The sequence below is a fragment of the Rhinichthys klamathensis genome, unplaced genomic scaffold, assembly GCF_029890125.1.
Source record: "Rhinichthys klamathensis goyatoka isolate OS25496 unplaced genomic scaffold, OSU_Roscu_1.1 h1tg000591l_1, whole genome shotgun sequence".
Lineage (NCBI taxonomy): Eukaryota > Metazoa > Chordata > Actinopteri > Cypriniformes > Leuciscidae > Rhinichthys > Rhinichthys klamathensis.
The window spans coordinates 537,733-559,305 of record NW_026607048.1 but is presented as its reverse complement, the minus strand read 5'-3'; the positions used below and the strand labels follow the sequence as shown (position 1 = coordinate 559,305).

Genomic DNA, 21,573 nt, shown 5'->3' with positions numbered 1-21,573 from the left:
AGCTGTGCCCTATATGACGTTATTGCAAGCAGAGTTAAGGATCTATCAGTCTGCGCCATCTAGAGTTTCATGACAGAACTTTGTAGTATAGTGCCAAGTTTTCATCAAGGAAATTAGCACTCTTCGTTAAGTAAACTGGTTAAGAACTATTGGTAGTGTTAGTGTTTATAGCAGCGAGGTAAAGTTATGAGCAGCAAGAAGGTGGAATGAACATTTACTCTCTTTTCATTGATTAACTAATTTATTGGTTTTATTTGGCAACAAAACCCAGATAAAATGCACCCCGTGATTGCATGTCATATGAGGTTGGTTTACAGGAGGACCTACATTTTTATCAAAACGCAAAGTCATCCACTTGTGGCTAAACTCGACTGAAAAAGAGGAGATCAGCAGACATTGAACCAGAATCGAGATACTAAAGCAGAGCTATCCATCACACACTGGCCTACCAGCATGGGGTCATTTATCTAAGTAGATTGTCTTATGCTCAGTGACACGGATTGTAACACTGATTAGAGGAGCCATTACCAGAGTTCAACTCCTGTTGTTCTTCCAAAAAACACATCTGTCATAATAATGGAACAAAGTGAATGTTACTTTATTCTTAGAAATCAAAAGATTCAAAGGTACTGTTAACCCTCTAGGCGCCACGGTCGAGTTTACTCGACAAGACGCGGCACTGAAAAAAAAGGCCGATTTTGTCAAATTGGGTGTCAAATTTTGTTCAACCTCCCCTCCACTGGATGGCAGACATGTCATACTTCATCCCCGAATCAAAAAAACGTCATGTTTCTATACAAAATGTTCGAGTTAGAGCGCATTGAATCAGTGCGATCAAAAGCGGAGCTAGTGTGCGAGTAAGCCATTTTATCAGATCCTCTCCGCAATCGCGGCGACAGTATTGTGGAGGAGACTTTGTCTAATACCACTGGGTATGTTAGACGAGGTCGAAGTATTCATAGGACAGTTAGGAGGCAACGTGGAGGCAGGGTGAGGAGTCGCAATGACAATGACAGTAGTCCGAGCTGTGCACACTCGGCGCGCGCGCGAGGCAGATCTGGCCGCGCTGCTCGTATCATGTCACTCGTGATCTGTGCGAGTGAGTGTTTGAACTAAACAGGTCTTGTCTACTTGTGTTTGTATGTCATATGAATAAAATATATTTGCCCCATACATGGAATCAGAGTGCCTACTGTATTTAGTAAATGGAAAATCTCTACAGCAAAAGGCCAATCACTACATGCATTCGGTTTGTTTCTACCATTTATTAGTAATGATTTACACAGTTTGTTTACTACTTACTATATACCTGAGCATTCAGTATTGTGCAATATAGCATACAGAAGGTGATGGACATTTTGGGGGGAAAGAAGTGCTGCATTTTATCATTTAAACGTGACTTTTCATGAAAATTCTATAATCCAAGATTGCCACCACCATATGACGTCATAATATGCAAATTAGATGGGAAAATGTAATCCCTACATACACTTTGGGTCATCCTTAATATTTCTCTAATTTACAGAAAGTCTCTATCTTTTTTCACTTTTAAGATATAGCCTTTTGAAATTAAGATGTCAAAATCGAACGTTTTAGGAAAAAACCTCTGGCGCCTAAAGGGTTAAGCATACAGCTATAATTACCTGAGTTAAAATATATTCTTACGCACGCACACACGCACACACACACACACACACACACACACACACACACACACACACACACACACACACACACACACACACACACACACACACACACACACACACACACGCGCGTTGGGTTTCCATGAGTTTTATAGGGACATTTCATATGCATAATTTACTGTACAAACTGTACATTCGGTCCCCCTACACTAACACTTCCCCTAAACCTACCCATTACAGAAAACTGTCTCCATTTTTACATTTCAAAAACACATCATTTAGTATGATTTATAAGTTTTCCTCCAGGGGAGCAAAAAATGTCCCACCAGGATATGGATTTCAGATAGGCCTATTGACATATTTGGTGACATTTTGTCCCTAACATAAGGTTTACCAGGACATGCACTTGGCTCTGTTATACACACTCTGAACTATGAACAGGGACATCTGATATCAAATGCTGTCATAGGGACTTTGACTGCATGTGATGAATACATTTTGTACAGGGATCCTTGCCATTTCTGTCCTGACTCTTTCAGTCCATGTCTTAAAATTATACACACAGAAATATTTGTATAAATGGGTTAATTAACCTTAAATGTAACTAAACATTCATTCCAAAAGGTGGCAGCAAAACTCTACACCGGAGCTTCCAGCTTAAATCCCACAGAAGAAAACAAAACAAAGTTTTAAGCATTATTAATGCATTAATTATTAATGTCTTAACAGACTTCCTAATTTTTTACACAATACTGGATGAGTGGTAGTGCTTTATTATGAACATGAGTATTTAATACATCTTGAAATATTTTTATTAGCTTATTGGTAAAACACTCTTGTTGTAAGCATCTGAATTTGAATAGATTTTCAACAAGAAAATAAATAAATCAATTTGCCAATAGGGTTACAAAAATAAACAGTTCAAGATATACTATCTAAACACAAGTAAAGCAACTTTTCAGGGAAATTTATCTTGTTTTAAGGATATTTAGGTATTTTTACAGGAAAACATGACAAAATACTGATTAAGAAATGTATTTTTTTGTGTGTGTGTGCCTTGTTGCTTTAAAAATGGTTACAATATAAAAAAAAATAATAAGGATGCCAATTTTCATTGAAGTATATTTTATTAGTAATTCTTCTAAATTATATAGTCCCTGGCAGGCCTGGCAGGTGAACGGGTGTTTTGTGTATTTTAGCACAGTTGGAACGCTGTATTGACCCATTGGCATTCAGGACGGGCACTGTATGTTTTTGTACTGTCTCTGCAGTAGATAACAGGCAAACTGATATCAGTCACTTTAGAACTTATTGACGAATCATGTGGCATTCACGAGCTGAAAAACAAATAATTTGGACATTTTAGAAGAGTGGACTATGTGTGGACTAGAGTGGACTATGGTGATAAGTAGTATTACTATTGTGATAGTAAGAGTAGTTGACTGCTAAGTTAGCAGTGCTAACCTCTATTGTGTGTTTGGATTGATCAATGTAAGATTGGTACGAAGCACACTTTTTTTTTTACTTAAACATGTAGCTGTGACGAGACAGTTGCATGACTTACAGAGTTCTTTGGAATCCCTCCCATTTGAATGATTTAATTATCATCAATGATAATGAAAATTAACCAATAATAACATGCAAAGGCCTGTTTTCCAAGCACAACCCCGCATCATTGCCTGGACAGCAGTGACTGTTGTTTAAGTGGTTCAATCAAAGAATCAATTTACAGCTTTAGCATTCATAAGAGAGCATTATATGGCCTTTTTATTCAACCCCGGCTCAGTGTAACAGTACAGCAGGGAAGGATTGGGAATACTGGGACTGGGTAAACAGCATGGGACCTTTGCCAGCCCAACTTAACCCACAGTGAAACATTTTCCATCATATGTTAATGCTGTTGCTGTATGTATAATCCTTTCCCACCATTTGTATTCTTCATATTCCAGTAAATGGCAAAAATGTGAATTTTTAGCATCATTACTCTAGTCTTCAGCGTCTAGTGATCCTTCAGAAATCATTCTAATATGTTGATATGCTGCTGCTAAATTATTATCAATCAAATATTATTTCTGCTCAATTATTAATAATGGTTCTTATTATCAAAAATGAAAATAGTTTTTTGCTGCTTATTCTTTTTGTGATCTATACACAAAAAATATGTGATACAGACACACACACAGTATATACACACTGTATATTATATAATATATTTTTTTTTGTGCAATTAATTAATTGTGCTGTTGTGCTGCCTTTTAATATATAGAGCAAGTTTCTGGGATGAATAGGATAAAACAGAATGCTAAATGCAAGGTCAGCCTTTTTATTATCTGACAGTGCATCTGTTTTTGCAGTACGGTAAACAGTCTAGTGTTCTCTGATGACAGATTGCATTCACCAAGCCTACACAATAAACCGTTTGTTTGCTATCTGTCTTATGACACATTTGATGTTTTTTTGTTCTCAGATTGTGTTACAAAACCTAAACACTTGGACTCAGAAAGCTTACTGAGCATAGAATGGAACCATTTCATATCCCACGGTCAATTCTTCATCTGTTATTATCTGCATTTCACTGCTCCTGCCAGCAGAGGGCCAAATAATTAACTGATATGACCCCAGGCTGGCAAAGTCCTTAAATGGTCCTCCTAACGTGTCTCAAACACTTTACACACTCAATAAAGCAATCATAATTCACCTATTCTCTGCTAAATTAAATTTCTCGCACTCCTATTAAGGGGCTTTTGGTAAGTCTTATTACACAATAAATGACATTTCAAGAGATGATCCAAAGAGGCATTTAACATGTTATTAAAGGAGCACAATGCATTGAATTGATGAGCACTACACACACATAACACAAGTGCATAATTAAAACATCATATAATACACAAGAATCATCAGACTGGCCCCAACAACAAAAATATTTGGTCTCGACTGAATTTCAATGGAAAGTCCAGCCAAGAAATGCGGTGAAATCATATTTTACAAATTTCAAACATTCTCTCAGAAATGGATCATTAGAAGGTGTTCTGAGAATTTACTGACAACTGAATGATTTTTAGAGCACACTGTGTTGCGTTCATGTCAGCATTTCTACTTTATCATGTTAAGCAATATGATAGGAATCCTATTTACTTCAGGTAAACAGATCAACGTCAAAATCTCTCACTGAAATACAAATCTAATAGACAAAATATATTGGATTACTGACCTTTAACTTTTAACTAATGATGCCAGAGCAATTGTTTGGTATGTTTGGAATAATGGTGCGTTCCAGTTGTCCTCAGATGGGGCAAATTCCTAGGCCCCAGTAGGAACTTTAACTGAAACACCCTCTCGAGTAAGATTTTGTGTCTGGGAAACACGCAACAACCCTGGCTTCAGAATCCAACATGGCTGCTCAGTGCATCAACCATAGTAGTAAAATCACTTTTGTTTGTCTGTCTCTCAATAAACACAGTGGTCACACAGTACTATTCAACCTCTATTTCTGGACATGATACTTCGGCATTATCTGTGCAAAATACCGCTTTTTTATGTGTTTGTATTCTGAAAGAGCAAGCACAACAAAGGTTTGCCTGGACGTGTCCATCTTAGTTTTCTGTTTACTGGAACGCTGTCACCTCGGGTGTGAAGTCATTCCCAGCGCATACAATCCTCTTCCCAGGTAAATGGAATGCAGCATAATACGGTCTTCAAACGAATTAACGTCTGATTAAGTGACATTTTATAGATACTGATACTTGAGCCAAATTCTCTCTTTAAAAGGAAAGGGGAAAAAGTAAAAACATTTTAGTGATGAATCATTGGACAAGGAACACTGCACACAAGCAGTATTTGTACTGCCAGCACGCAAAGTCGAGCCTAAATTCAATAGCCTTAGGAAAGTGAGACCAAACCAGTGATTGATTCAGTGATATGAACAGGGAAGTACTACATGTTTGCTCTCTCTCTCAGGGTCCCGCCCCTGGCAGCACTGAAGTGCACATGTTAAAGAGCATGCTTTTACTCCCTTCCTAGCTTCGCTCCTCCCCGATTGCGATGTTGAGGGGAAAGTAGGCGGGATCTTTTTGTGAACTGATCGGCCTGCTTTACCAATCAGAAAGATTCCTCCTCCCTCCCTTCCAGCCCTTTCCTCCATCCCTCCTCCTCTTCTCTCGCTGTCTGCACTGTATGCACGCACAGGGGCAGAGAAAAGTGCAGGGCAGGGGACACCGAGAAGAAAAAACAAAACAAAAAACAAAAAAAAACAAAAAACAGAAGCAGCTTCTGTTTTTGTTTTTTTCCAAACGCCTTCCCGCTGCATCATTACGAGCGAACAGGCGCCCCAGCTCATAAAAACCTGCGTTGTGTGCACACACACACACACACTCTGGCACTCGCTGTCGAGAAGGATCAACTCACAGCAGCTTCTCCCGTGGCACCTGGTATAGACTTGCGTGAGAAGGAGGGAGGTCTGCTCTAAGATCACCTGGAGCAGGTGGAGGAGAACCTGTCACGGCTACCGTCTGACTCCCTCGTGGGGAACCTGACCCGCCTGATGTCAAACGAGGAGTGCCGTTCGCCCATCGGCCTGGACTGCTGCAGCTGCTGTCTGGATCTGGCCAATGGCTGCGAGCCTGAGCCGGGCCAAGCGAGCCTGGGCAGTCCAACATCAGTCAACCACTTCAAACAGCTCCGGGACCAGCTTCACTTTCAGAACCTAAACACAGATAAGCTCAACAACATCATGAGACAGGACTCACTGGAGTCGGTGGTCCGGGACCCCTGTTACCTGCTCAACGAGGGCATCTGCAACAGCAACATCGACCAAACCATGCTGTCCATTCTGTTGTTCTTCCACAGGTATGTGAATAAACTCACATGCATCACACACCTGCTCTGGCACACACATCTAGATCAGGTCATAAAAACCGTAAAAGTCTTTGCCAGAGCTTTGATTGCTGGTTAATGACCAATGTCAGGATGTTTTAGTTTGATGACAACAACATTCTGCGGTTTTCACTTATTTAATTCTGGCCTCCTCCAGGCTAACTGGTTATTCATAAGTATAGTGTTAAGTGATTTGTTTTTGGTAACACTATCGTTTTGCTTAAACCAAATCAGTCTCAAGCTCATTTTCATTGGTTTGGGTCTACTAATTCATCACTTATTAATTGTCAACCACCAGCCAACACCAATACATGTTTCACAATCTCAATTCAAACACTGAACACTACTAGTTATTTACACTTCCTGATAAACTCGTGATTAAAGACCATGCTCAACTGTGTTGTTTAAGAACAGGGTGGCTCAAGTTCTCAGCAGGGTTCCAGGAATGCGTAGATTGGTATGAAGAACATGCCTTTGCGCATGCAACTTAAGAGGATCTTGAGTCAGTCCACCTTACAGCAGTTCTCACTTCTTAAATCTCACTCCCCATTCATTGCAACTCATTAGGTTCATGCAATGATTTCGTGCAAATATTCTACACACGCTGAATTTAATTTGTGTAGAAAGTGCATGTGGATTCCCCCCCCCCAACCAGTCCGATTTGCAAAACACCCATTCATTTACAAACTATGGGCAATTTACATACCGTTCTGGCATAGTCTTTCACCCCATAGCTAAAGTATGCAGCAAAACAAATTCCTCTCCAGGTAATATGCATGTTTGTCAAATTGAATGGTCAAAGGAGTTTCCAAAACAACCCTGGATGCAATGAAATCTCATAAACCTTTACCATTTGCTTTAATCTAATGTCTGACAGCTGTATACATGATATTGAATTTTGGAACAAGCCGATGTGGTGTACTACAGCGTATTAAAGTGTCAAAAACAGATTGCAAGCCTTCCAGAGCAGGTATTTGGCAAAAGTGTCTAATCAGGATCAAGCTCACAGCACATTTTCCCATGAAACCTTGCTATCCAAACTGAAAATAAACATTTGGGCATCAGGATAGTTTGTTAAAATCTGATAGTGGTTGAAATGTTTAGTCTGCGGGAGAATTACAGATGAGGCCTATGGAAAAAATGATCAGTTGAAGCCAGGTAATTACAAAAAGATTGAACTGTATTTAATTGACATTTCCAGACTTTGGAAATATTTAATGTCAATCTAGCAGAGATATAGATTAAATGTTTATAGCTAGCCTGTCATACTGTCTACTATTTATTTCTCAGACAGTGCAACACTTTACACCTGCTCAAATAGTAATAGTAAAATTGGTTAATACCATAAATATATTAACAAGTCAGCAAATAATTTTTACTCTGGGATATACAATTCATATTTGAAACAGCTATTGTAAATGAAAAGATTACAATCTGAATAATGAAAGGAGTATGGCATGACATAAAAATGAGACATATTTCATGTAAAAAATATCAAAAACTGTTGCATTTAAGATAACAAATACACATTATGAAAAGTAAGGCCGTCAATTGACTAAAGTTTTTAATTCGTTCAATTGATATGTAGAATAATTAATCACAAAACCCAACAAAATTGCATTGTTTTAAAAAAAAAAAAAAAATCCAATATTTATAACAAAAACAAACCAAACATTTAAATGTCCTTGATGAGCTCAACATTTGTTGCAATAAATATTAACATAGCATGCAATATAAAAAGATTCTTCAGTGGGAATCGTATTTATGGCTGTTCTTCTCTTAATGCGATAAAGTTCTTGCTCAGCATCTAATCTGTTTTACGACGGGACAATATACCTTATACTTTACTGGTACGCCTCTGAAACAAGATTCCTGTGTTCCAGTTAATGTTTAATCTTCTTTATCGGGGTGTCCTCAGTTTTATACGTGGCAGTGAAAGGTTACAGTCTACATAATTAGTTTTTCTTTATGAGCCTGGTGTCGGGATGTAAACAGGAGCAGTCTTCATGGGACCTCTGGCCCAATGACACTTCACAGTCTCAGTTACTAAATACACAGAATTCAACAGTCTGCTGTTTTATTATGATCAAATAGCCATTGTCAGTCTGTACACCGACCCATTCTTGTATTCCATGACAGGAAAGGCAATTCTCTTTGGTGTTGGACCGCTCTCTGCTATGGGATAGACTTAGTTTCCTTGTGCTCCCAGCAATTTTCCAAAATTGGCACTCTGGTGTCTTATGGATAAGATTATTCCTTTCTCTCCTCCTTATATGGTATAATATTTCATATTTCACACTTCTTGCAGACTAAATACTGACGTATTTGTGTTATGGTCAAAAGTTTTGATGTCTTGAGGAAGGAACATTGTGTTATTGATAGAACAATGATAAGAAAGGTGTGTCTGCAGGACACAAAGTAACAGAGGTCTTGCCAAAAATAAGTCCTGCATGTCCACTAAACCCACAGACATATTTCTAAAATACCAGTCTTATTATGCAAAATGTAATCCACATCTCCAGGCATGCAGAGACATGGATCCAGACATGCCAAGCTGAACAGCTCATGATCTGCACTATAGCATCTTGGAACCAGTGTTTTTGGGAATTATCCATGGGGATTTAAATATAAGGTGTGTTTCTAGTGTCTGGTGAATGGGTGCGATTGCATAACATATTAAAAGTGCACTCAGTATTTTTTGCCTTCAAAAAAGCAATATAATATAATATTTTATATTTACGGAGCCCTAAAGGGACCTTTGCAAAAAATAATTATCTCATTATATCATTGCATCAAAAAAAAAAAAAAAATTCTGACAGCCCCATATATTCAATATTTTAAACACCAACACATTAATATTTAAATATCTTTGGTGAGCTCTAAATAGTGCAATAAATATTAATATTTATACATTTATTCTTCAGAATCTGATATCCCTATCTTAGATCCACTCCAGTTTAATGAGAGTTTTATAAGATAATATACCGCAGACGACCGAAAACTGACTTATGATGCCCACAGTCACTGAAAAACAAAATATCTCTCCAGCAGGAAGAGAAGCACACAGTGCCATGCAGGAGCCGGTCCACTACAACACGCACCTCAAAGAATATGTGGAAATTAGCTAGGGTTGCATCCAAAAAACATCAATATTTTGCTCGTATTAATATAAGAAATATGAGCCTGAGAGAAACATACAAAAAAAAGAAGAAAACAAAAGAGTTTTGTGTCACCATAACATCGGGATGAAGAAGAGCCAGTGAAACATAAACAAAAAAAAAATTATGTTTAAAGAGAATTGAGAATAAGGCCCTTCACCTGAAAAAACGGAAAAACAAAAACAGAAGTGTGACTCATAGACATGCATAACTCTTGGGAGCAGCGTTCTACTTAAATCACACCCCAAATCCATGTTCAAATGCAGAGTATGCAAAAGCATGCTAAATGCCGTCTACACCTCCCGAAACATGTTGAAAAGATAACACTGTGCCACCCTTCATGGTCGATGCCCATGTGTGAGATCACATCTGAACCCTCAGCCTTGCCCTGACCAACCCCAAAATCTCTGACCAAACAGTTTGATTGACATACAAAAGTCACAACTGCTTGTTCTCAGGCCTCCATCCTAAGTGAGCATTATGGCTGCTTCTTTAAAATTCTACATTATAAGTAAACAATTCTACAATAAAAGTTTAAAACACTTTAGTTTAGGGTCCAATTCTCACTATTACTGTAACTAGTTGCTTATTAGCATGCATATAGCTAGGATATTTCCTGATTATTATTACTTATAAAACACATTTTAATGTCTTGTTCTGCATGACCATATTTTACTTCCCTTAATCTTACCCAATACCTAAACTTAATAACTCCCCTACTAACTATTAATAAGCAGTAATTAGGAGTTTACTGAGGCAAAAGTCATAGTTAATAGTTAGTTAAAACAGTTTCATCTCAAATCGATATCTCTTATCCCCATAATTATTTAAATACCATGTAATAATGACTGTACCGTACCCCTTAATAGCGAGAATTCGTCTCTAATCTAAAGTGTGACCATTCAAATACTGTAAAAAGTGAAATGATGCAATTGTTAGGCTACCTTAAGGCTATAAAGGGTTTATGTAAGGGATAATGTACATCCAGCCTCTTGTTATCACAGAATAAACCCTGACAGAGTGATCTTGCTGAGGAGGTAATCAGTCTGAGGAGGTTTATTCTGCAATAACAACCAGTTGGCTGTACATTATTCTGCTTATTACAATAATTAATAATTAGACATGAAATATTGATCTTTAAGTCGAAATATTTTATTACAAAGCTCATGAGAGCAATTGCTAGCAAGCGACATAAATAATTATGGGGATAAGAGATATTGATTTGAGATGACTCTGTTTTAAAATTGTATCTGTTTTTTATTTTTTTATCCATTATAGTGTTCAAAACAATCGTCGCAAAATGGCAGCAGCTACGTTTGTATGAAACAAGAGAGAGCGAGTCCGCGGTACCGGATGACATAATTAAATAACTGCACACAAAATATTGATTTGAGTTTTAATATTTTATTAGCTCACCAAACGCAAACTTCCACAAGGAAAAAACATTCCTAGCAAGCGTAAAGCGCCGACCTCAGTGACAGTTGAGCCAGATGATCAGTTTTTACCGGTTATTATCGGAGGATAACATACTGCTGGATGGCTCGATTGACCGATCAGAATAAAATATTCCAAAGAGCAGTGTAATAAGTAAGGGATAATCCATAGCCAGCTGTGTATTAAAATCATTTAATGCACAGCTGGCCATGGATTATCCCGCTTACACCATGGCCATTTGCCAGATTTGACAACTTGACATCTGTTATTGATGTTTGTAGCGCAATATTTGCCTGGAAGTTACGTTATTTTCATCAGTTACGGCTCATTAGATCTAGCATTCTGCCCGTTTTTAATCAGACACAGAGATAAAGTATAGTGTAAGATTACATTTATTTATGTTATAGCTTTAATTTGAATTCATTATCAAGAAAGAAAGAAAGAGAGAGAGAGAGAGAGAGATGATGTGATGGCGTGCGAGAATTACCTGCATCTGTTTAGCGTATCTCTCTAACAGCTGTGAGTTTAATTACTTCAAAACCAGCTATATTACCCTCTCATTGCTGAGAAATATAAGCATTGATAAGGTTTCACGCTCCTGAATATTTCTGTGTGCGCAGAACCAACACATTCTCATCCTTTGGCGTCATATAGGTGACGCCAGTGTTGTAGTCGAGTCACCAACTGTCGAGTCCGAGTCGAGTCTCGAGTCCCAGTGTTCGAGTCCGAGTCCAAGTCCGAGTCACCAAAGAAGAGTCCGAGTCGAGTCACCATTACCTGAGTTCAATTCCGAGTCGAGTCTCGAGTCCCGTGTTCGAGTCCGAGTCGAAATTAAATACACTTAAGCCAAATCAAGCAACATTTTTCAGGCACTCTTTCTTGCAGGTAGAAATGTGTATGATAGCCTATCACTAGAATTGCCTTTGACCTTATCAAATCATTGTCAACTACCTGTGGCACGATTATATTTATTTAATTGTTTAAATACATTTTGGATGATCAGTCAACTGGAATGGATAAAGAAAACAAAAAAGAAAGCCTAATTGGACAGAGGAGAAGAAATGCATTCTTCTTGACGAATATGGTAAAAGAAAAACAATTTTGAAATTTTGAAAAGCAAACTAAATCCCAATGTAACTGCGGCAAAAAACCCCCAGAAAATGCAGTGCTATAAGCAGTTGTAACTCCGCAGGAAAAGAGTGGTTGCGATGTGTGGCATAGTCAAGGTCGTCGTCTAGTTTGTTAGCTAAAATAAACATAATTGTGTTATTGTATGATAAGCGGGATTAAGCGCTGAGCGCGTCCGACTTTGGCTCAGCGCCAGCCATAGCACGATAACATAGTTTAAATCTGGCAGTTATGTCACGTCACTGTACGTTCGCTCCTTAGTGGTCAGCCCAGCTGCTGCAAAGTGTGCCAAAATCGAAATTGCTGATTAGATGTAGAGGAACTTATCTAGTGTTAAATGAGTGTTGCGTTATCTCTCTCACAAGAATGCAGCGTAAAGTGAGTGACGTCAGTGAGTGTGTTGTCAAGCAAGGAGAGCGAGCGGTAGCAGTGTCTGTGAGGGAAAAAATAGATCACGGCCGGTCTTGGACCCCGAAACAGGAAAAGTGTAACATCTTATATCACATTTTTATAACATATTTAGTCAGAAACAACGTCATTCATTTGATGAATGCTCAAGTCCGATTTTATATATTCTCGAGTGAGTCCGAGTCCAAGTATAGTCATCAGTCCGCGAGTCCAAGTCGAGTCACGAGTCCAGAGCATGGAGTCTCGAGTCGGACTCGAGTCCAGAGAATAAGGACTCGAGTCGGACTCGAGTCCGAGTCCAGGACTCGAGTACTCCATCACTGGGTGACGCCATATGACATTTCGTCGAAATCTTATGCACATGGCATCCTTTAGCGTCACTATAACACGCACTGTTGTGGGTAGGTTTAGGTCTGGGGTAGGGTTACGGTTATGACGCCTTGGGATCTGCGTCTCATATTGACGCTAAAGGATGCTATGTGTGTCGGATTTAGACGAGTGTCACCTGTATGACGCCTTGGGTTCTGCGTGTTATATTGACGCTAAAGGATGCCATGTGCGTAAGATTTCAACGAAATGTCAAAAGCGTCACATGTATGACGCCTTGGGATGAGAACGGGCTGGCAGAACACAGTGATCTGTGATCTCTAATGTGATCTCTAATCGTGACTACCTTTTGCTCCACTAGCAACGGCCTGGACGTATGCTTGTGTGTGCTTGAACAAAAACAGCACATTAATATAGAACGGTGATTCAACTGATTTAGAAACTACCTGTGCATTAAACGGTTTTCAGAATCGAGTGTTCTGACAGACCATGGTATATAGCACACACAGCAGATTTTGGATTGCTTGAAAAACTTTTTTTACAATGCATGCACATATGGATCAGATGTGCACACTCACACATGCAAAGTCACGCGTATGTCTGCACAGCCAGCATGAAAAGGAGCCACTGCTAATAAAAGGCATCCAGCACATCACATGAGGAAAGAGAGCTAATGTTCGCCACATGGGAGCTCCAGCTTTTTGTTCTTTGTCAAGATGTTGAGGACCTGTTGAAGCAGAGACTTGAGAAATCCCTATCAATATACCAAGTAGTACTGATATGCCAAAAAAAACTATTTTATAACAATGAACGTCTGTGCACTGCCAAGTCTACAGCAGAGGACAAAAACATATCAAAAGATGAAACTATTTTGCGAGAGATCCTCCTAAAGCCTGCAGGATATTCTCCAGAAGGGAACACGCAGCAGACTGTTACATAAGGTCATGAGGGTTTCGGTGGTTTTGGCTGAGTGGCCTTTCTTTTAAAGTTCTTTTGAGAACGTCAGGCTGATTCTGCACTATAAGCGTGAAGAAATCAAGGCTTTGAGAAACCCCAGGCCTGGAACCTCTGAGTATTATTTCCAACCATCCCTGGCTCTCTGTGGCCTCACAGGCCTATTTATTTCACATGGTCATAGTTATAGAGAAGATCAGCTTAGACATACATTACACCACATATTCTGAAGACATGCTGACCACTCCCAGCTGTGTCAACAGGAGCAGGAACCATTTCATAAGACTTCTGTTTCAAAACAATAGCAATCATTTAAACGCTGATTTGATCAGATTTCCAAACCATGAAAAGCGAACTATCAGAGACAATGTGGAACATTACCCACGGACTGCAAAGCTGTGATATAACTTTTTTATTACTCATACAGTATACAGACTAACAGCACTAGGATGTGCAGTCTAGACAGGTTGGCTGAATTCGAAATGGCATAGCTTACTTTTCCTGCCATAACGTTTTGCACATTTTGCATGCTTTGTGGTATGCTTTTCTGAATGATAGGGGAGAAATAGAAGGAGTTGTATGCTAGTATGCTATGTCGAATTCAGCCTTTACGAAACACTGATTTGCATGAATAAAATTGGTAATGTGAAAGGTATCATGTGTTGACTGGGGAGCAGGCTGCCGAATCAAACCTGACATTAAACTACCTGATTCTAGGGGTGACGATGACTTCACTTTAGATATGAACGTGAGTGAGTGTGTAATCCGTGCTGCAAATGAGCTGTTTCCTCAAAAAAGGCTGCATTCTTCTGACATCTGTTGAATTATGCAACGTAGATGCAAGTGTCGTATTTGTTAATAACAAATACATAAATACCGATGTGTTTTGTTCTCCATCATGCACGATGTAGACCTTTGTTTGTGATGACACGAGATGAGAGACACAAATGCACTGGGATTCGGTAGAATCACGCGAGTTTGAAACCAGAGAGAGGGAATCCGATTCAGAACAAAGCAAACATGATGCAGATTCAGTGAATCTTTTACCATGATGACTACAACAGCATGGAGATGACCACTGAGACAGACAGAGAGAGAACATTCACGTATTTAAGGGTTAATGTGGTTTTAAATATAGACCCACATACGAAAAAGAAGAGTGAATGGAGAAAAGCAATACACACATTCCACCCACTATCACGTGCCATCAATTTCCCTCCTTTATAAATATAAAACCTAATGAGTTGATAATGTCGAAGTTAATTATTTGAATGAGATGCAGTCTTTTGATGTAACACATGCGGTGCATTCAGTCGTGCAGCTGGTCTGATTGTCTGAAAATGAAACCTCCATTGAGCTTGTGCTGTGAGAACAAGTCATTTGCATTGATGATGCTGATTTTGAGTTCACACGCAGTTCTGAATGTACCGAGCACTATCCTCAACTCAAGCTGTTTGTAATAAATGGCTTGCAGACAGTAGATGGAGTGCTGTAATAAAATGCAACAGGTGGATCAAGTTGCATAGCGGCTTAACAGGTCAATTGTCTTCATGGCAGAGGCTTGTTCAGTAATTTACTTGTCATAGTCAGACAAACATGCACAGAGGTGTATAGTATCCATTTAATTGGCTGACTGAATAGCAGCATTGTTGTGACTGGGCCGGTGGAGATTTGACAGTGAGCCAGAGGCTCGGGGCCAGCCCAGGCTTTGTTGTCTGGTATAAGGTGCTCCTGTTCCCAGAAGGAGGGTTCAGGGTACTGACAGGCACTGTCTGCAAGCCCACCCAGCACTGGCATTCACTCATCCAGAGCGGCCATGCTATAGTCAAAACACAAACATATTATTGAGGGCACTGGAGTGCCTCAGAGTCCATGACCTGGGACAATGGACTAAATGTTTACACAGGCTAATAAAGCGACATTGTGCTGTTTTATAATATAACAGGGACCAAATAATGTCACTGACAATCATGTAATATAAATATCATCTAAGGCTTACTATGAGTGATACACTGTCATGGTGGCATTTCTAAATTAATTGCAAAATGAAGGCTTACAAGTTCCATGTAAAAGTGGTCAATTTGACTCATGTGCTGTATTGCAAGTCTTTTGAAGCTATATAAGAAAATGTGTTATTCAATGATAATCTTCATTTACATTTAGCTGTCAACAAGAGAACGATTCATTCTTGAATCTGCACATTTTATTTCTCTCATTAACACTAAGGAGAGCTACAATATTTTCAGTGAATAATGACTTTAATTTGTGTCTGTTCCTTACACCAACATATTGTAAGTTCAGGGTCAGTAAAAAATTTTTTTTTAAAGAAATGAATAGGCCTACTTTCTATTCATCAAAGAATTGAAAAAAATATCACGGTTTCTATGAAAATATTAAGCAGCATAACTGTTTTTAGTAATTAATAAAAGAAGAAATGTTTCTCGAGCCCCAGATCAGCATATTAGAATGATTTCTGAAGGATCATGTGATCAAGTAATGATGCTGAAAATTCAGCTTTGCATCACAGAAATAAATTACATTTTAAAATGTATTCAAATAGAAAACAGTTCCTTTAGCCTTTCTCAATATTACACATTTTATGGTACTTTTGATCCAAAGAAAATCGCATAAAAGACTACATTAAAAATATTGTATGGAGCACAAGTCAACTACTTTATTATTTTTTTGGAAAACTCATTTTTCGTGTACCAGGTTTGGGATGACAGAAGGGTGAGTAAATGATGATATAATTGTCATGTTGAACTGTCCCTTTAAAGCCAGTGTAGTCTTTCAGTGGCACAAGGTTTCCGCTGGGAGGTAACCTAATGTTGTTGATTGTGGCCGGCCTTCAACAAAAATATATCACCACAGTATTAGTAAAGAGGTCAAATCAGTTGCTTGTGAAATAAAATTGCCCCGGTGGCTTGTGAAATAGCCTCCTGGGTTCATGGTTTGTTGATTTGTTAAAACACTCTTGGATGGCTTCAGTTGTGTTTACCTCAGGGTAAAGCAGAGGTCTGATCATGTTGAGACATAATAGCAGTTTGATCGCAGACATACGGGACTGTATCCTTAATTTCCCCCAAGGCCAGTTTAATTGAAATGTACTGTACACAGCACCTTCACTGCAGTCGAAAGTGAAAGGACAGTTTTGTTTCATGTGATATTGTGCCACATTCAGAATTGAATGTGAAAAAAAAACATTTATTGGCTAAAAATCAATGACCGCACAAACTCTGAAAAGATCAGTGGCCAGAGTCGATTTTATCCAAGGCGTTTGTTTGCATGGCCTCAAAAGGCTTTGCTGCATGGTAACTGTCTTGGAGTGAAATAACTTCCACTACTTCCAACATGGGGAAAAAAAGACATTTATTGATGTTTTCCTGATGGAAAGCATCAGCATGAGTTGTTTATATGATGATACAAAGGTGAGCCCTGCAAAAAGTGCTTGCCCTTTATTGTCTTGTCTGCTCACACCCTGGCAATGACGTCCATTGAGATAATGACAGAACTTGTCAACAGTAATCTGCCCTCTGTAACGTTTGCCCTTGTTATATCAGCGTCTGGGAGCCCACATGGGATGAGCAGAATCTGTGCATCTGTGCTTTCTCACTTCGCAGGCAAAGCAGCGTGCAATTATTTTAGCACCCATATTAACAGATTAGAGTATTCACACTGCCCGCCCTAAGATCACATATCAGGAACGTAGCAAAAAGTAGAGTTGTAGTCTATTTTTTTCCACACATAGTGAGCTCAACTCAGCAGAAAACATGTTGAAGTGCACTAAAAACCTATTCATCAACATTATCTTTTGTAATATAGGTTTTTATGAAGGAATGTAAAATAATAGGGTGAATTACTCACCCTTTGTTGGGAAAAAAGACGTACAACTGGCTTGAGTTAAAGGAATAGTTCACTTCAAAATGAAAATTCTGTCATCATTTACTCACTAAAAATAAATACAATAACAAATAATAACAATAACATTAATAGCCAATCAGAAGACATTTGGGGCCCTATCTTGCACCCGGCGCAAATGACTTTGTACACTGACGCATGTATCATTCCTATTTTGCACCCACGCAAAGCGGACCTTTCCCTCTAGAGACGCACGTCGGTAAACTAGGGAATGAACTTGCGCTCCCTGGGCGGGTCGGCGCAAAAAGGAGGCGTGTTCCAGCGCAAACATTCCCTCATGCTATTTTGCAGTTCCAGAAAACAATTCCGCCACTGACCAGAAAAAACCTAGTCTAAAGTCAGTGCCGCGTTGCGCGTTGTTCATAATGCTATTTTAAGCGCGCATGCATGGCCATAATGTAGCAGGTGCACAACGCGCATACACTTTGATTCTCTCATCAACACAGATGCAGCAGTTTTTATTTTTGCAAATCATACATTATAAATATTAACACATGAGGGAAATCATTGTGGTGTCCATGAAGATGTAAACATTTTTAGTTTTTTTCCTCCCACGCCTGTTTAACCGACGCTGATTTGGGTGGGTTTCTCCCATCCCCATACAACGTCACTTCTCTGTCTTTCACTGCCCTGACAAGAACGTCGGTCTCCTCGGCTGTGAACCGCTCCTGGCACACTTATGAATAATTAAGCTATTTCAGACCAACCCCTTTTAAACTTGCGTCGGGCGCAAGAGTCATTTATCCCGCCGGTAAAATAGCAACAGCGCCCAAGACCCGCCCACAAAGTTACTTGCGCTTCGCGCTTGATACTTGCGTTTCAGATCGTTAAAATAGGGCCCTTGATGTTTAATATATAACAAATCAATTAATTTGTTTATCAATTTAGAGTATTATTATTATCATCATTATTATCGTTACTATAATTCATTATTAAATAAATAAATACAATTTTAAAAATATGTTTAATATTAATATGTAATATGTTTAATGTGCAACAGGATTTCACTTGGGACCGTCCAGTGTGATGCAACAGATTTAGAAATTAAGCAACTGACAAAATATATCATTGCTTTACTGCATCACCAGCCTGATCTCACGGCAATTTGTACGAATTTTACGAGGTGGCTAATTCGTATGAATTCATACGACCTCACTCGTACAAATTCGTACGATTTTTGCTAATTCGTACATATTTTACGAGTTACCAAATTCGTATGAATGACCTACCCCTTACCCCGCCCCTAAACCTACCCATCACGTGGGTTTAGACAAATCGTACGAATTCGTACGAGTGAGGTCGTACGAATTCGTACGAATTAGCCACCTTTTAATCACGAATTCATACGAATTGGTCGTGAGATAGCGTTGGCATCACACATGACAAGGTATAATAACAATGGCTAAAGCCACTTAACACTCAAAGCAAAAGCATAACTACAACAGCATGATCATGTTGTGTATTCACACTTAAAGCTGGTTAACTGAACTGAAGCTATGAATAGTTCACTTCAAAATGAATTTCTTTCTGCTGAACACAAAAGAAGATATTTTGAAGAATGTCGGTAACCAGACAGTTGATGTACCCCACTGAGTAGGAATAAAATACTATGGAAGTCAATGGGATACATCAACTGTCTGGTTACCGACATTCTTCAAAATATCTTCTTTTGTGTTCAGCAGAAGGAAGAAATTCATACAGGTTTGAAACGTGAGGGTGAGTAAATGATGACAGAATTTTCATTTTGAGGTGAACTATTCATTTAATAATAATTAATAATTAATAATTCATTACATTTATATAGCACTTTTCTAGGCACTCAAAGCGCTTCACATGGAAGGGGGGATCTCCTCAACCACCACCAATGTGCAGCATCCACTTGGATTTAACATAGCTTCAGTTCAGTTCAGTGAATCCGGTCGATTCAATCATTTTAAATAATATTTTGGTCTTAAATAAAACAAATTTACTTAGATGTTAGCAAACACATTTTTAGGATACAGTACCTGACAAAACGTTTTTAATGTACAAGGTACATCACAGCTATTTTCACGTGATGTTGTATAGTCAAGATAGAACACTGAACGGTTCTGCTGTGGAGAGAACAGACCTCTATGGAAAGTGTTTTTCCACTGTGCTACTCTGAACATTTAACCACGACAAGCCATGGGTCAGGTTTGTCTTGACTGGTCTGGAACATTGTGTCCTCTAAAACACAGAGTGAATGAATCCGCTTGCTATTAGAGCTCATCCCTGTTTGGCTACAGTCCCGTGAGAAGCTTCTCCACAGGGTTGCTGTGCAGCATCCAAGCAGGATGTCATAGCTCTACCTATGGACTTTGCCCAGTATTTACAGATCACATGTTACAAACCAGCGACAAATCGTCTCTTCACTGGCATGTTGGGCATGTGCACAGCAAGTTGCAGTAAAATCTGTGTGCGTGTGGCTACGCAGTGAACAATTTTCAGCCCTTTCACAGTAAACAACTCTCCGTGTTGTTTTGGTTTTTTTGACTTGTGCGGCTAATTAAAGGAATTTGGTTTCTCAAAACACAAGTCTCATACGACAGAACTAAAACCATATTTTAAGCAATAAAAGCTGAGATTGTTTTGTGGCGTTAAGTTGCCAAACTTGCATTTGCCTGTCTACTTTGGTTAAGAATAAGGTACTGTATACAGTAGTATAATGTTGGGAACTTTGAGTCATCCAACACAACTTGAAAAAGCTTGTCTAATGCGTATTATGCACAGTGTTCATATATGAATATGAATATGAGTGCTCATATATGAGTTTATCTTGATGTACTCAATCAAAATTGTGGATATGGTATGGATGCCACCCGCATTAATTTTGATCGATAACATACTTCCCATAAGCAAAATTCATTATAAATGTCAGGCTTGATGAAGGAAAGGCACTGTGTCTTCTCATAGACGCAAAGCTCTTATGTGAAGAGATGCTGACTAACTTAGACACTGCTAAACAGACATTACTTACAAGCTTTATTTACATAGGTTTACGGTTTGTTGGCGTCGATTCTCAAAGACAAGAAGAGAAGAATAAAGAGTCAACGACACTGATTCATCAGGCTTGCTTTTTCAGTGGAATCGACTTGTTTGCATGAACAACCGTATGTAGTTCTTAAGTAACCTTCCTCTGCTTTTATCAGAAACGTTTGGGGCGTCCTGGAAACCCTTTGTAAAGCTCTTTTGCCAAGTATCTTTCCATAACATGTCCATGCCAGTAGACTGCTCTGTCTTTAATTCTTAGTGACTCCAACAGTCAATGTGATTAATGATAACCAAGTTCAGTCTTGGGTTTATTGTAAACCGGATGAGGTTGTGCAATCCAGCAATAGCAAAAATAGGTAATTTAATTATTCCTCATCTTTTTTGTGCAGTCTGATCTGTAGAAAGGTTGCTTAAAGGGAACATTCACCCAAAAATGAAAGTTATGTTACGTTAATATGTGGAACAGCCTGAAAGAGAAGTAGCGATACGGTTAGTAAACAAAACATTCTTTTGCATCAGATTTCTTCAAATAATTGGCTGAGTTAATTCACAAAAGCCAGATCGCTTTTGTGAATTAACTCAGCCAATTATTTGAAGAAAGACTGAAGAATAACTTGAATGATCACTTTTATTGTACATTTTGACATCTGTTTACTTTTAGCAGTATCTAACAGCGAGTAAACTTGAATCTTGACAACCAGGGGCGCCGTGTG

The 21,573-nt window shown here is 38.8% G+C and overlaps 1 protein-coding gene across 1 annotated transcript in view; it reads left to right on the top strand.

Moving 5' to 3' along the window:
* The first annotated feature begins 6,012 nt into the window (after nucleotides 1–6,012).
* The window catches only part of tsc22d3 (TSC22 domain family, member 3), a 37,021-nt gene continuing 21,460 nt past the window's right edge, over nucleotides 6,013–21,573 (top strand). The window contains exon 1 of the mRNA XM_056240309.1: nucleotides 6,013–6,494. Within this exon, the coding sequence (XP_056096284.1) occupies nucleotides 6,190–6,494 (305 nt within the window). The 5' untranslated portion in view covers nucleotides 6,013–6,189. The remainder of the gene's footprint in view (nucleotides 6,495–21,573) is intronic.